General features: G+C 56.4%; 1 protein-coding gene across 3 annotated transcripts; it reads right to left on the bottom strand.

The window, feature by feature from the left end:
* Positions 1-2,246: 2,246 nt before the first annotated feature.
* On the bottom strand, positions 2,247-8,951 carry NLRP6 (NLR family pyrin domain containing 6). 3 transcript variants are annotated; one of them, XM_025357582.1, is made up of 9 exons: positions 8,726-8,754; positions 8,477-8,598; positions 7,723-8,337; positions 7,456-7,494; positions 5,483-7,244; positions 4,524-4,616; positions 3,230-3,400; positions 2,985-3,152; positions 2,247-2,469 (listed from the first exon to the last, which is right to left on the bottom strand). In XM_025357582.1, exons 1-9 carry the CDS (start codon positions 8,752-8,754, stop codon positions 2,331-2,333), a joined length of 3,138 nt encoding a protein of 1,045 aa, XP_025213367.1. In that variant the 3' UTR covers positions 2,247-2,330. The 3 variants fall into 3 exon arrangements, with proteins under 3 accessions (XP_025213367.1, XP_025213368.1, XP_025213369.1); XM_025357583.1 differs by lacking the exon at positions 8,477-8,598 and having other exon boundaries at positions 4,524-4,619; positions 7,723-8,003; positions 8,726-8,951; XM_025357584.1 differs by lacking the exon at positions 8,477-8,598 and having other exon boundaries at positions 7,723-8,003; positions 8,726-8,951.
* Positions 8,952-14,331: the final 5,380 nt, after the last annotated feature.

Genomic DNA, 14,331 nt, shown 5'->3' with positions numbered 1-14,331 from the left:
TGCCTCCGTCCTGTTCTAGCTGTTGTTTGGGTTTTTCCATCCTCCTGCAACCACCCGTGCAGTTCCCAGTTCCCATCTCAACGCCACCGCCCACCTGGACACTGCTGGGCTCAGCCCTGGGCCGGCTTGTCCCTGCATCTCACGCTCCCTGACCCGGCCCTCATGTCCCTGTCCTGACCACTGGGTGCAGCCAGAGACGCCGGAGCCCAACACATGCTCGGAAGCCTGCTGCTCCCACAGCCTCCCCAGCACAGGTGAGGATAACTGCACCCGTCCTGCTGCCCAGGCCAAGAACCCTGGTTTACCTCTGCCCGTCTTCACCCACACTCCATTCAACCCACGGACAGGTCCTGTGGCTCCACCTCCATCCGCCCACACCTCCTCCTGGAGTGGCTCAGTCGCTCCCAAGTTCTGCTTTTGTTGTGAACAGACCACCTCCACCCCCGACATTTAAGGCAGACCCTGCACTCTGCCCAGAAGGCAGTCATGGCACCCAACTCCCTGAGGATGGGCCAAAAGCGCTCCTCATACAACAATCTCCACCCGCAAACCCTCTCCTGCACCTGCCTCGGTTCCCTGACCTCATCTCCCCGCTGCCGCTGCCGCCTTCCCCTACCCCACTGCGGCTACCTGGCTTCCTTGCTGCTTCTAGAACTTTCCAAGCACACTCCCCTGCCTGGCTTGCTCTGGCAGCATCACTGTCTGAAGCACTTTTTCTCAAGACCTCTTCGGGGCTTGCCCCTCACTCCTTTGGGGTTTCAAATGGACAGTCCTCAATGAGACTTCCTCAGACCCCCCTTTCATGCAACAGGAAACCCTGGCTCTATTCCCACCAGTCCCAGGCTCTGCCTTACTTTCCTCCGCAGCATTTATCAGCCCTACCTGTGCATCTTTATTACATCGTTACTTGTTTAGGCATCATAGGCCTATTGATTGTGGTGTGTATTTATGTATCAGAGACACATTTATTTACTTGTTAGAGATGGGGTCTCTTTCTGTGGCCCACACCAGAGTACAGCAGCAAAATCATATTAGGTTGTTGCAGAAGTGATTGCGGTTTTTGCTTACTTTCCAACCAACCTAATAGCTCACTGCATCCTCGAACTCTAGGCTCAAGCCTCGAACTCCTGCCTCAGCCTCCTGAGTATCCGGGACGACAGGCACGTGCCACCACACCTGGCACACGTATACGTATAATATACGTATTTGTGCTATTGCGCTGTGTATCACATACATATGTGTTGTGTATGTAGCATATATATATATATAGTATTATACTATGTATCATGTAGATGTTTGTCTTCCTACCTAGAATGCCAAGTGTAGGAGGACAGGGTTTTTTTGTGTTTTGTGATATGAAGAAATGGAGTTTGAAAGTGGATTATAGGAGGAGATTTCCCCTTGGAAGTGATGGGGCTGAATCTAGAGTCTCCCCCACCTCCCCACTCAGACTGGAGTCTCAGCAGCCCAGTAGGGTTGAGCAGAGAAGACACCAGGATTCAAGGACTGTCCGCTGCTGGTCCTGTCCATCAAGGCCCTTGTCACAGCGCTTTCTGCAGTCAGCCTGCCCCCTGAGACTCACTTTCCTCATTGAGGAACTGGGGGCCACCATCCTGCCCTGTCAAAGTGGGATGCTGGAAAGACTGTGAGCATCGACCTGGATTGCACCATGCCTGGCCAGGTGTAATAGAAGCCAACAGAAATGAGTGCACAGGAGAATTTATCATCAGTGCATGGGGGCTGCTCACCCGCCATGTGGTCATGCCTCCCACCCAGCACGGGGGTTCTGCTCTGTCTCTACCCTGCCCTAGTCTCCCTTCCCAAAGATCTCAGACCCTGGACACTTCTGGGCCTGGGCCACAGCCTCAGGGATGGTCTCATTCCTAACAGGGAGGGACGGTGACCTGCCTACCTTCGGTCTACAGGGGCACAGTCCTGGGGGCTGCTGGGCCACACTGCAGATGGGGGTTGGGCAGAGAAGGGTCATTGTGCCCCAGGTAGGAGCTCTCACCATCATTATTGTGGCTTGGGTTGGTTGGGGGGTGTCTTCAAGGGGAATGGCTGGAGGGGCCCAGGAGAGGAAGGTGGGTGCAGTAGTGGTGAGGCCGGGGGAGAAGGAGTCCCCCAGAGTATGGAGAGAGGGGCAGATCCTGGACCTGTCCTGGACGGGGCAGGGTGCCATGTCTGGGCCTCCCACATGCCTGTCCGGGGCCTCTCGGCTCAGAAGTTTCCCAGAGGCTGAGAGCAATGTCCTCCCGCCTTTGGAATGGGCCGTTCTCTCCATAGGGACTTTGACTAGGGTCTTCCACCCTGCTGTGGCCACCAGTGCCTCAGAAGGTTGAGACGAGTTCCTTGGGAGATTCTGGGTGGCCGTCCAGCACTGGGTGTGCGATGACCAGATCCGGCTTTGCTCTCCTCACAGCCTGAAGCTCCTGTAGTGACTGCTCACTCAGCTCCACAGAGGTCAGCCTGCAGCCACACACACAGAGCAGAAGCAGGGTCAGCGGTGGGGGAAAGCAGCCAGGGCTTTCGGGCAGGGCTGTGGGAGCAGCCAGGGCTTGCGGGCAGTGCTGTGGGAGCAGCCGAGCTTCGGTCAGTGACGGGGCTGTCGGCTTAGCTGTGCCACAGACACTCAGGGACAGGCGGTGTCAGTTGAGAGGTTTGTCAGAGGCTAGGGGAGGGGCAGAGGCCAGGCCTTGGGGGTGGCAAAAGGGTATCGGGGCCACTGGCCCAGGGTGCGGCCATGGGCACCAGACAACAGATGAACATTTGGTCAGGCAAAGTGGTCAAGGCCCGGAGCTGTGGCCAGGGCTTCAGAGGGCAGGCCTGTCAGGGCCGGGCTCCCAGGTCGGTGTTTGAGCTCTGTCACGTGGGAGGTCCCTGGGAGAGGCTCCTCTTCAGGGTTCAGGGGAAGCCCCCAGGCACCCACCCCCACCTGAGTTGACGGGTTGTGTCCCCAGCACCCTTCCCACCCCTGCCTCCACCTGAGGGTCTGCAGGCCGCATCCCTGGTGCTGTAGGACTGCACACAGGTAGGTCACCATGGGGGCAGGCAGTTGGCAGCCGCTGAGATCCAGGGTGGTCAGGGCGGGGCTCTGCCGAAGCATACCCACCAGGTACTGGAGCCCTTGCTGGGAGCTGGGCAGCTGTACCCTGTGGGAGGGCAGACCTCAGGAGCTGCTGGGGTGGTGGTGGGGGCATCCCATGGTCCCTCCCAAGCCAGGCCTCACCTGACCGTCTGCACCCTGCACTGGGGCCAGGCTAGGCCCTCACTCAGCATACGCAGTCCTGCCTCACTGAGCCTGTTGTGGAGGAGGCCCAGCTCTGTCAGTGCCGGAGCTGCCCTCAGGGCCTCAGAGAGGTCTCGGCAGACTGCGTCAGGGACTTTGCAGTGGGACAGCCTGTGGTCAAGAAGCACATAGATTTACCTGTGGGCACCTCAGCCACCACACCACCTCCAACTGGATAAACTGCCCGCTCCCCAGCGGCCCAAGGTTCAGCTGAGAGATGTGTTGGCACCACATCCCTCGCTGGACCCCACAGAGCCTGCCGTGCCCTTTGTCACCACGCACCCCCGGGAGCTGTGTCCATTTCTCCCTACAACACTCTCAACGAGCTCTTTGGTGAGCGGAGACGTGTTTCAACATGTTTGCCGCACGATTGTCCACCAAGCTGAGGTGGCCGACTCAGTTTATTTCGTCGGCCAGTCCTGATGGTTGGGGAGTTGTGGTATTTCTCCTTTTTTTTTTTTTTTGCCATTATAAATAATGGTGTGCTGAACATCTTAGTTTACCAGCAGGATTGCTGAGCCAAATGCGATCACCTTTTTGGCTCTTATGCTTATGTCCAGATTGCCACACCCCTACCCCCGTACCAAGCTAATCTGCTGAGTCGCCATCCATGTAGGATGTACCTGTTTCATCATCAGTACTAGTTCCTAGATTTTCTCTTCCTTTCTGCTCACTTGGTGGTAGCTAAAAGTGACTGGAAAGTTATTGCCATGTAAGAACTGTACATGTGTGGCCACATTAAATCTCACCCCAACTCTCTAGATCTACTGGTTCCATTTCACAGGGCGGGAAATGGAAGCTTGGACAGATGGACTTGCCACTGGGCACACACAAGCAGGCTGGGATTTGCAGACAGCCTGACTTTGGAGCCTGGGCTTGAACGCCTTCCTCCACTGCTTCTAAGAACCCAGCACTTTCCAACGGCAGTTTCCTTCCTTCAGAAGGAAAATACACTCCTGTCTTCTCTAATCCCTCCCTCAGTACGCTTCGCTGCTTTCCACTCACACCAGGACCAACCTTTTCCTACCAGTACCTAACCTGGTAATGAAGCTCCAGACCCCCACCCCCTCCTCCCTCCACTCTGTGTGAGGAGAGCCTGCCAGTCCCAGCACCCACAGGCCTCAGGCTCTGGCCTGACCCCTCAGCCTTCTTTCCTAGGCCACACTTCTGTCTCTCCCAGGGCGTCCTGCTCTCAGTCTGCTCCACAGGAAGGGCTGGGGGTGTGGCCACTCACGTGAGGCTGGTCAGACCGCACAGCGGGTCAGTCATTGTCTGAAAGAGTGGATGAAGAAGGGAGGCTGGCAGTTGTTTTGTGGTGCCTCGAGAACTGCTGGGAGAGAGAGGAAGGTGAAGCCCACCCTGCCCCTCACAGTGCCTCCCAGAAAGGACTCCTGCCTATCTCTGGTCCTGGGGTCTCAGAGCTGCCCCTCCTCCTCACCTCCATGCTGAAGGTGAGGAGTGTGAAGTCACTCCCTTCACACTCCCCCCACCACACCCAGAGCAAAACCACTCATCTGGGGCCCAGGCACCATCCCCCTGGAGTGTCTGAGTATCACCCACATCCCCCACATGGGTCTTTGGGTCCCCAGGCCCAGTCCCTGCCAACTTCGTGACATTCATCCTCTCAACAGATGCCAAGCACCTGGGCAGGGGCTGAATTGGAGCTAAATTCAAGGGAAGTCTGGCAAAAGCCTTGCCCGGGAGGAGCTGAGGGTCTGGTGGAGGTGTGGGGCAGATGTCATAGCAGGATGGTCAAAAGGGCACTTCTGGAGCCAGCTGGGTCCCCAGCCAGCTGGGGGAGCCAGGGCAGACTTGTAGGACAGGCAGCAAACTGAGAATATTCTAGGTGGAGGGAAGGGCAAGTGCAGAGGCTCAGGACAGAGGGCATCGTGTGTTCCAGAACTTATTGTCAGGACATATAATGGGAAGAAGGGCTGGGCCGGAGCTGTAGGGACATACTAGGAAGTTTTCATAGGTTGTGGGTGGCTGAGGGTGGGCATGGTGAGGACACCCTGGGGAAGAAGATAGGAACTCAGTGGTTGCCTTGCAAGGGGGTGGTCAAAGGCTCCCCTTTTGGGGAGCCAAGGTCTGGTCTGGACGTGCTCCCCATGCCAGATGGACACTGAGGTGCACAGGTTTGCACCCGCACACACACCTCACACACAAGAGAGCATCTCTGCCCTGGAGACGCACCTGCTGCCACCCAGGCTGGCCTGCAGCCGCTTCCCCAGGCTCTTCTTCTTCTTCTCCTGCGCAGCAACCAGTCTGCAGCTGATCAGCCGCAGTGCCTGTCCAGCAGGGCAGCACCTCACGCAGTAGCTCAGAACAGCCACGTCCATGCGGCAGAGGCGCACCCCCTGCAGCGCCAGCTCCGGGAGCCGGCACAGGGCTTGGCGCACAAACGCGTCCTCCTGCGTCTCGTACAGGCAGTACAGCAACTCCAGGGGGTAGTTGGGCTCCTCTCCCTCCTCCTCCTCCTCCTCCGGCTCTTCCGGGTCCTCGAGCCCTTTGGTCTCCTCGGTCACCTCTGGTGCCACTCCGGGGCAGCCCTGCCCCTGTCCCTGCACCCACCGCAGGGCCTCCTGCTTCACACGCTCTGAGACCACGCAGCCGAAGTGGCGCTCGATGTCGCGCATCCGCTCCGCGCTCAGCAGTCCGAAGAGGAAGCGCGTGGTGAGCACCAAGTGGCTGTGCGGCTGGGCGTCCCCACGCAGGAGTGTCCCAACGCCGCCAGCCGCGGTCCTGGGCACCCCCTCGTCCTCCAGCAGGTAGGACAGTGCCGCGAGGAACTCCTGGAAGCTCTGGTCGATGAACTGGTAGGTGACCTCCGTCTCCAGCACGCCAGGCAGCTCCTTTTTGCTGAGAAACAGCGTCTGGACTTTGGAACCACGAAGCTCCAGCTGCTCCAGTTGCTTCTCGGCAAACTGCGCCCTGCGTCCGAGGACGCCCTCGCGGGCCAGGCGGCACAGATTGCGCAGGTCGCCCTGCACCCGGGGCCCGTCGGCTACCGGAGCCGAGCTCAGCACGCTGGCGATGAAAAGCAGGTACACGGACGTGGTGGTCTTGGACGTGCGCGACAGGTCCCGGCCGAGCTCCAGCTGCTGGCGCAGCACGGTGCACACGATCCAGCACACGAAGGGCACGAAGCACAGCGCGAACAGCGTTTCGTTCTCCTTCACGAAGCGGTAGGCGCGCTCGGCCCTCCTCTCGTCCTGGAAGAACTTGTAGAAATACTTCTTCTTGTCCTTGTCAGAGAAGCCGCGCACCTCGGCGCACTGCGGGGAACACAGGCGGCCCTGCAGCCTCCCGGGGGCCGCGGCGCGCGTGGTCACGAGCAGGAGGGCCGTGGGCAGCAGCGCCTTACTCAGCAGCCCGCCCAGCACCCGCGCGCCACTCGCCGCCTCGAAGGGGTCTGTGCAGGGCGCGGCCTCGGGGCCCTCCAGCGCCGGCAGCTCGTCCGCGCCGTCCAGGATGAAGAGCAGCCGCTGCGGCTGGGCCAGCATCTGCGGCACCGGCGCGCCGCTGTCGGGGCACTGGTCCAGGATCAGGTCAGCCAGGCTGCGCGTGCCCGGCCGCTCCAGCAGCTCGCCGCAGGGCATGAAGAAGGCGAAGTCCACCTGGCCCTGGTACAGCTTGCCCGCCGCCCAGTCGTACAGGATCTTTTTGGCCGCCATGGTCTTGCCGATGCCCGCCGGGCCCTGCAGCACCACGGTCAGCGGCCGCCGGCCGTCCTCGTCGCCGCGGAAGAGGCGGTTGAAAGTGTGCGTGTCCGAGCGCCGCGCGCGCCCCGGCTCGGGCTCCTCCGCAGGCCCCAGCGCCTCCTCCTCCGGGGCGGCGCTCTCGGGCGCGATGAGCAGCTTGGTGAAGCGCTTGGTGATCTTCACGGAGCGGGCGTTCCTCTCCTTCACCCGGGCGTGCAGCTGCAGCACGTGCTCCCGGTACTTCTTCTTGTAGTCTGCGCGCAGCGGGAGACAGCGCGGGGACAGGGGTCGGCGGTGGGGCAGGCTGCGCCCTCTGGGAGCCCACGCCCTCCCCGGCTCTGCTCAGGCCTCAGTTTCCTCTACTGGACCACGGCCCACGCCCCTGGCGGCCCTCCCACCCCGGTCCTCCCCCAGACCCTCCAAGCGGGGTTGGGACACGCGTGCCCCCCAGCAAGAGAGACCCACCGGACACGGAGAGCAGCGCCGCGGAGCCGAGCCCGAGCCCTGCAAGGGAAACTGGGGTGAGGTTCCGCCGAGGGCGGGGAACCGGGGGAAGGCGCCACTGGGGTCCGAGTCACCCTGAGGAGCACGCAGGATCCTACCCCTGGGGCCCGCGAACTTGTGGATAAAACGCGCGGGGGTCGGGGGCCGCGCCGGGGCTTCTCGGGGAAGCCGGGAGGAAGGCGGCCCAGCCTCTGTCCAGACAGGAGGGACCTCCCGCCCGGAACTCACGCCGCAGTCGCTGCTCCTTGAGCTGCGCCGCCACGTCGCGCGCGTCCGCCCTCTTGAGGGTCTTGCGGGCCACCTCCAGCGCAGGCTCCGGGCCATAGAACTGGGCCAGCTGCTCCGCGAGGTCCACGGCGTCCGCGCGCTCCAGCCGCCCCCACGGGATGCTGCGTCGGTCCGGGCCCACGTCGCGCAGCTTGTGGCGGAAGCGCTTCAGCTGCTCTTGGCTCAGTTCCTCCAGCGCGGCCAGGAGCAGCTCGCGGGCCACCGCGAGGCGCAGCCCGGTGCTGGAGACGGGCGGGCGTGGGTCATCTGGGAGCGGCCCTCGGGTGACCCCCGCCCACCCCCGACTCTGGCGTTTGAGAACCCACCGCGGGCAGGGCCTCCGGGAGCCCCGGGCCAAGCTGGATCCATGGGGTGGGGGAAGGGGGCAACGGGGAGTGACCCCAGACTTTGCCCTCCAACGTCCCCGGACCCGGGTCGGGGCATCTTGGTGTTCTTCGCCCTCTGAGGGTGAAGTGGGCACTGGCCACCGCCGACCTGATTTCTGGGGGGCACCTTCCTCCCCTGCACCTCCCTTTCTGCCTCTGTTCTTCCATACCCCAGGCCAGGTCACATGCCCTGAGGGAGGTATTTCCAAGAGACCCTGAACCCCCTTTCCTCCCTTTCCTTCTTTTCCCTCTCTTCCCGAGCCGGAGCAGAACTGGCCTCTATGGCAGCAGACACTGCCAGGCCCAGGCTGTGTTCCTGGGGTCCCCACCTGGCTGCCTTTTGGTGAGGCCCAGCTTGGGGGCCTTGCACCGGGGCCTGAGTCTGAGCCTCTGGTGGGGAACAGACTCCACAAATGCCCTCTGTGGGGAGGCAGTCCTTAGACTGCTGAGCCTGGGGGTAAGGGTGGGGAAAGATGCGGACAAGGGTGGAGAGCCCGAGGGAGTCAGCGGGTGAGCTGGAGGCCCCAGAGGGCTGAGACCAGCTGATTCCCAGTGACCACCCTGGAGCCAGCACTCACCTGGAGCCGGGGTCCTCTGGCTGGTCCATGGGGTCTCTTCCTCCCTGGCTCTAACACTCCTGGGCAGAGGTGGGGGTCAGAGAAGTGATTCCTTCACAGGCTGAGATGGAGCCAAGCCTTAGAGGTTGTCCAGCCGGGTCCATTCCCCGGGTCCACACACCCCAGCTCAGCTGGCACGAGATGCCATGGGGCCCTGTGGCACACACATCATTGCCCTTTAAGGGCTTGGCTTGGTGACCTTTGATTTTCTTACTCCTTCATTCCATTAATGTTCCCCGAGAACCCCTGGGTGTGGCATCGGGGCATGGCTGTGAGCAGGCAGCTGCAGAGCAAGGTGGGTTTCGTGAAGGAGGTGACTGGCTCAGCACCTCCCTGAGGCCTCCCTCCTCATCTTCAGAGCCAGCAGCTTCAGTGCCACACTGTGCCATGTTGGCGTCTAGTCACCCTCTGCTTCAACTTATGGCATTCAGGGAGACATTTAGGCCCACCTGGAAAATGAAAGATCTTGTTCCTTTACTTTCTCAATAAACTTGCTTTCACTTTATGGATTTGCCTCATATTCTTTCATGTGCAAGATCCAAGAACCCTCTTTTGGGGTCGGATTGGGACTCCTTTCTGGTGACATCGTTCTGTCAAACCACAGAAGGGATGATACTGAGGAGACCCCTGACCCAAAGGAAATAGACTGCAGCACAAATTGGCCAACTTTGGATAAGTGGTAGGTACCCGAGTAAAGGATGGGATTGCGTTAGAGGCCCAGCTTAGGGGAGTTAGAGTCTTTCCTAAGACCAAGAGGGTTAAAGGCCTCTGTTTTTGTTTTTTGTTTTTGTTTTTTCCGATACGGAGTTTCGCTCTTGTTGCCCAGGCTGGAGTGCAGTGGTGTGATCTCAGCTCGCTGCAACCTCTGCCTCCCGGGTTCAAGAAGTTCTCTTGCCTCAGCCTCCCGAGTAGCTGGGACTATAGGCACGCACCATGATGCCTGGCTGATTTGTGTATTTTTGGTAGATACACGGTTTTACCATGTTGGCCAGTCTGGTCTCGAACTCCTGACCTCAGGTGATCCGCCCGCGTTGGCCTTTCAAAGTGCTGAGATTACTGGCGTGAGCCACTGTGCTCAGCAAGGCCCCTCTTAATAAAAGGCAAGGATGCTTGACCAAACCTGGGTTTGAGCCCCGACTTAGGATGGTTAGAGTCCCTTCTAAGATTTAGGGGTTTAGAAGGCCCACTCGGTAAAGTTCCTCTTGGCTAAGAATGGATTTGGTACTATGGCATGTTAACCGCTGTTGTCTTTGGAGTAATCTGCCTTGCAGTCTTTGCTGATGGCTGTGGGTGACAGAATTAGGCATGTGCAGGATCATGGGACATGTGGAGCTTTTTCCTTCCCAAAGTGAGACACTTAAGAGCTAATGGGGCCGGGCGTGGTGGCTCACGCCTGTAATCCCAGCCCTTTGGGAGGCCAAGGTGGGCGGATCACCTGAGGTCAGGAGTTCGAGAGCAGTCTGACCAACTTGGTAAAACCCCGTCTCTACTAAAAATACAAAAATTAGCCGGGCAAGGTGGCAGGTGCCTGTAGTCCCAGCTACTTGGGAGGCTGAGGCAGGAGAATTGCTTCAACCCGGGAGGCAGAGGTTGCAGGGAGCCAAGATCGCACCACTGCACTCCAGCCTGGGCGACAGAGCGAGACTCCGTCTCAAAAAAAAAAAAAAAAAAAAAGAGCTGATGGGACTACTGGGAAAGAGCCCTTCTTGACTGATAGCGGCCTCCTGAGCTTTTGATTCAGTGTCACTGGGAAGGGTAGGTCTTACTCTGGCCTCCCTGAGCCGCTGGCCTTCCCCACCCTGCCTCAGGCAATGCTTTTCTCCCTTTCTGATCTTTCCCTTTCTTAACTTTTCTCTTAGTCAGAGAGACCGTCTTGCCCAAAGACTACATGTTGGAGGTTGGATTAACGATGACAGGGGCAAATTTGAACCTTGCCAGTTTGATATTGGGTGCTAAGCAGAGTGGCTAATGTCTATGTTTTGTCACACGTATTTTACTCTGGCCAGAACAGACAAAGATAATTTTCCTTTGTGTTGCCGCTTGGCCCCAGGGCTGTGGTGCAGCCAGCTGGGTCACCAGGGCCGCTTAGGGAGAGGGAACCCAGAACCCTGACATGCCAGCAAAAGGGTAAGAGTTTCTTACCAGACAGACTTCCAGCCTCTTTCTTCCTCTCTGTGCAAACTGGTTGGATGAATGGTAAAAATCACTGTTTATCTCCTGTAAAGTTCGGACTAATGGGAAAAAGGATTCGTGTGCCTTTCTTTCTTTCCTTTCCTTTTTTTTTTGAGACAGAGTCTTGCTCTGTCACCCAGGCTGGAGTGCAGTGGCCGGATCCTGGCTCACTGCAACCTCCGCCTCCCTGGTTCAAGAGATTCTCCTGCCTCAGCCTCCCGAGTAGCTGAGATTACAGCCGTGCGCCACGATGCCTGGTTAATTTGTGTGTGTGTGTGTGTGTGTGTGTGTGTGTGTTTAGTAGAGATAGGGCTTCTCCATGTTGACCAGGCTGGTCTCAAACTCCTGACCTCAGGTGATCCACCCGCCTCAGCCTCCCAAAGTGCTGGGATTACAGGCATGAGCCACCATGCCTGGCCAAGGCTAGTCTTAAACTGTAGCGAATCTGAGGTGCTTTATGTGTCTTCCTGTATTGTTCTGTCATAAAGAGGGGTATAGAATGCAGGCCTAGGCACCTGCTGTTCGAGGTGGCTCAGCAAACCGCTCAGTTATAAACTGTGCTGCAGGTTTCTAGGAAACAAAAGGATGAATTCTCCCTTTCGTTTTGTTTCATGTCCTTGGGACTCTGACCTGGTAACCATGTGGCGGTTTTTTCTCTTGGCTTCCACCATCCAGTGGACAGGAGTTTGGGGGTTCATGTAATAGTCCTAAAAATTATCTTGAGCAGTTAGAAGCCTTTGCAAGCTCAGAATTGGCTGCGTTAGGCTCCTTCTGGAAAGGGCAGTGGAGACTGCTCAGTGCCGTAGCTCAGTAGCTGAGGCTCTGTCTTTTCAGGATGGTGGCCTGGGTTCAGGGTTCAATTCCTGACTTAGGGAATGAGTTGTTTCTGGTTTGATATTTGAGTGACCTTTACCATTTATTAATTATCTTCCCTTTCAGGAACTGTCTTGACTTTTTCTTTCTCTGAACACCTGTGAGGTTACCTTTGGTAAAGTTCAAAAGGCAGAAACGTTGGCTGTTTGGCCTGGCTAAAGCTGGGCAATACGAGATTTAAAAGGAGTGTTTATTTTTTGTTTTTTTTTTTTTTTTTTTTAAGAGCAGTATGGTTGACAGTAAGCTTAGTTAAAAGTGGATATTCATGCTCTAACAGCCTGGGCAAAAAAGGAGGAGGCGCCACAGACCCTGTTCTGGAAAACAACAACTCTGTTTTCCTCGTGGAACCCCAGGAATTAAAAGTGGATAGATCGGCCGGGCGCGGTGGCTCAAGCCTGTAATCCCAGCACTTTGGGAGGCCGAGGCGGGTGGATCACGAGGTCAGGAGATCGAGACCATCCTGGCTAACACGGTGAAACCCCGTCTCTGCTAAAAAATACAAAAAACTAGCTGGGCGTGGTGGCGGGCGCCTGTAGTCTCAGCTACTTGGGAGGCTGAGGCGGGAGAATGGCGTGAACCCGGGAGGCGGAGCTTGCAGTGAGCCGAGATCAGGCCACTGCACTCCAGCCTGGGAGCACAGCGAGACTCCGTCTCAAAAAAAAAAAAAAAAAAAAAAAGTGGATAGATCTTTCTCAAAATCTAAGGCTCTGTTCTGTTGTACATTGCGTTATCTGACGTTTTTGACTTTTGGGGGTACTAGAAATTACCTCGCATTATGAGAGAGCTTTGATGTGTAATAACTTTTAGGAGGGGCTAATGGCAGTTAAGGGTGAATGCTTGGTCTTTGCATGTTTGGATTAGAGAAGCTCCTGGCCATCTAGAAGGTGTGGAAATGCGCCCAGCCCCCCCCAGAGATGACCCCCATGGGAGATGGGCTAATTACAAAATGGACTGATTGGCTTTGGATTGCTGTGCAGTGAAATGCACTGTGAGATCATTGCATTGTCTGGTTCTGTAGTGTTTCTCTTTTAGGATCTTTTAGGATCCAGTGTAAAAATGGGACCCTTCATTTCTGGGGTCTGTTTTGCTTCCAGCTGTGCTTGTTTATTAGGCTATAGAAGCTGCATGCTTTCCTGGCCCTGCGCCTCCAGGGGCTCCACTTTGAAGCCAGTAATCCAATTTAAGAAACTGGTGAATGAAAAATCTTACAACTACTGGATCTTCTTCTGTCTGTGTATTTATACATGTTGTGTGTGTGAAATAAAAGAGCTTTGATTAGTTGGTTTAAAAATAATAAGTGCTTACACCAAACGTTTTGTCAGAAAAACTGGCCAGGTGCAGTAACTCATGCCTATAATCCCAGCACTTTGGGAGGCCAAGGTGGGTGGATCACTTGAGGCCAGGAATTCGAGACCAACCTGGTCAATATGGCGAAACCCCATCTCTACTAAAAATACAAAAATTAGCCGGATGTCGTGACTCACGCCTGTAGTCCCAGCTACTTGGGAGGCTGCGGCAGCAGAATCACTTGAACATGGAGGGGAGAGGTTACAGTGAACCCAGATCGTGCCACTGCACTCCAACCTGGACAGTTCAGTGAAACTGTCTCAGAAAAAAAAGGAACACTATAATGTCTTTTGGTTCATGTGACTTTAGTAAGCTTTGGGAAATAAAGGCAATTTTAAATATTTTTGGTAAAACAAAAATTTCTTTGCCAGGCACAGTGACTCACGCGTGTAATCCCAGCACTTTGGGAGGCAGAGGCCAGTGGATCACGAGGTCAGGAGTTCAAGACCAGCCTGGCCAAGATGATGAAACCCTGTCTCTAATAAAGATATAAAAATTAGCTGGGTGTCATGGCAGATGCCTGTAGTCCCAGCTAGTTGGGAGGCTGAGGCAGGCAACTGCTTGAACCCGGAGGTGGAGGTTGCAGTGAGCTGAGATCACACCATTGCACCCCAGCCTGGGCGACAGAACGAGACTACGTCTCAAAAAAAAAAAAAAAAAAGGCTTCAAAATTTAGACAATTTATTTTGTCTAAATTTAGACAAATATAGACAAATTTAGATAAATATTTAGACAATTTATCTTGGTAAAATAAAAATGTCTTCAAAATTTGGTGTAAATTGGGCAGGTCAGTCAGGGAGATATTAGGTTTGCTAGTTGCTTTAAGGTCACAAACTGATTCTTTGACTTTTAAAAGTTCTTCGGCCGGGCGCGGTGGCTCAAGCCTGTAATCCCAGCACTTTGGGAGGCCGAGACGGGTGGATCACGAGGTCAGGAGATCGAGACCATCCTGGCTAACACGGTGAAACCCCGTCTCTACTAAAAATACAAAAAACTAGCCGGGCGAGGTGGCAGGCGCCTGTAGTCCCAGCTACTCCGGAGGCTGAGGCAGGAGAATGGCGTGAACCCGGGAGGCGGAGCTTGCAGTGAGCTGAGATCCGGCCACTGCACTCCAGCCCGGGCTACAGAGCAAGACTCCGTCTCAAAAAAAAAAAAAAAAAAAAAAAAAAAAGAAA

This window comes from Theropithecus gelada, chromosome 14 (genome assembly GCF_003255815.1).
Source record: "Theropithecus gelada isolate Dixy chromosome 14, Tgel_1.0, whole genome shotgun sequence".
Classification (NCBI taxonomy): Eukaryota; Metazoa; Chordata; class Mammalia; order Primates; family Cercopithecidae; genus Theropithecus; species Theropithecus gelada.
The sequence above is the reverse complement of the archived record's forward strand: the minus strand, read 5'-3'. Positions and strand labels throughout refer to the sequence as shown.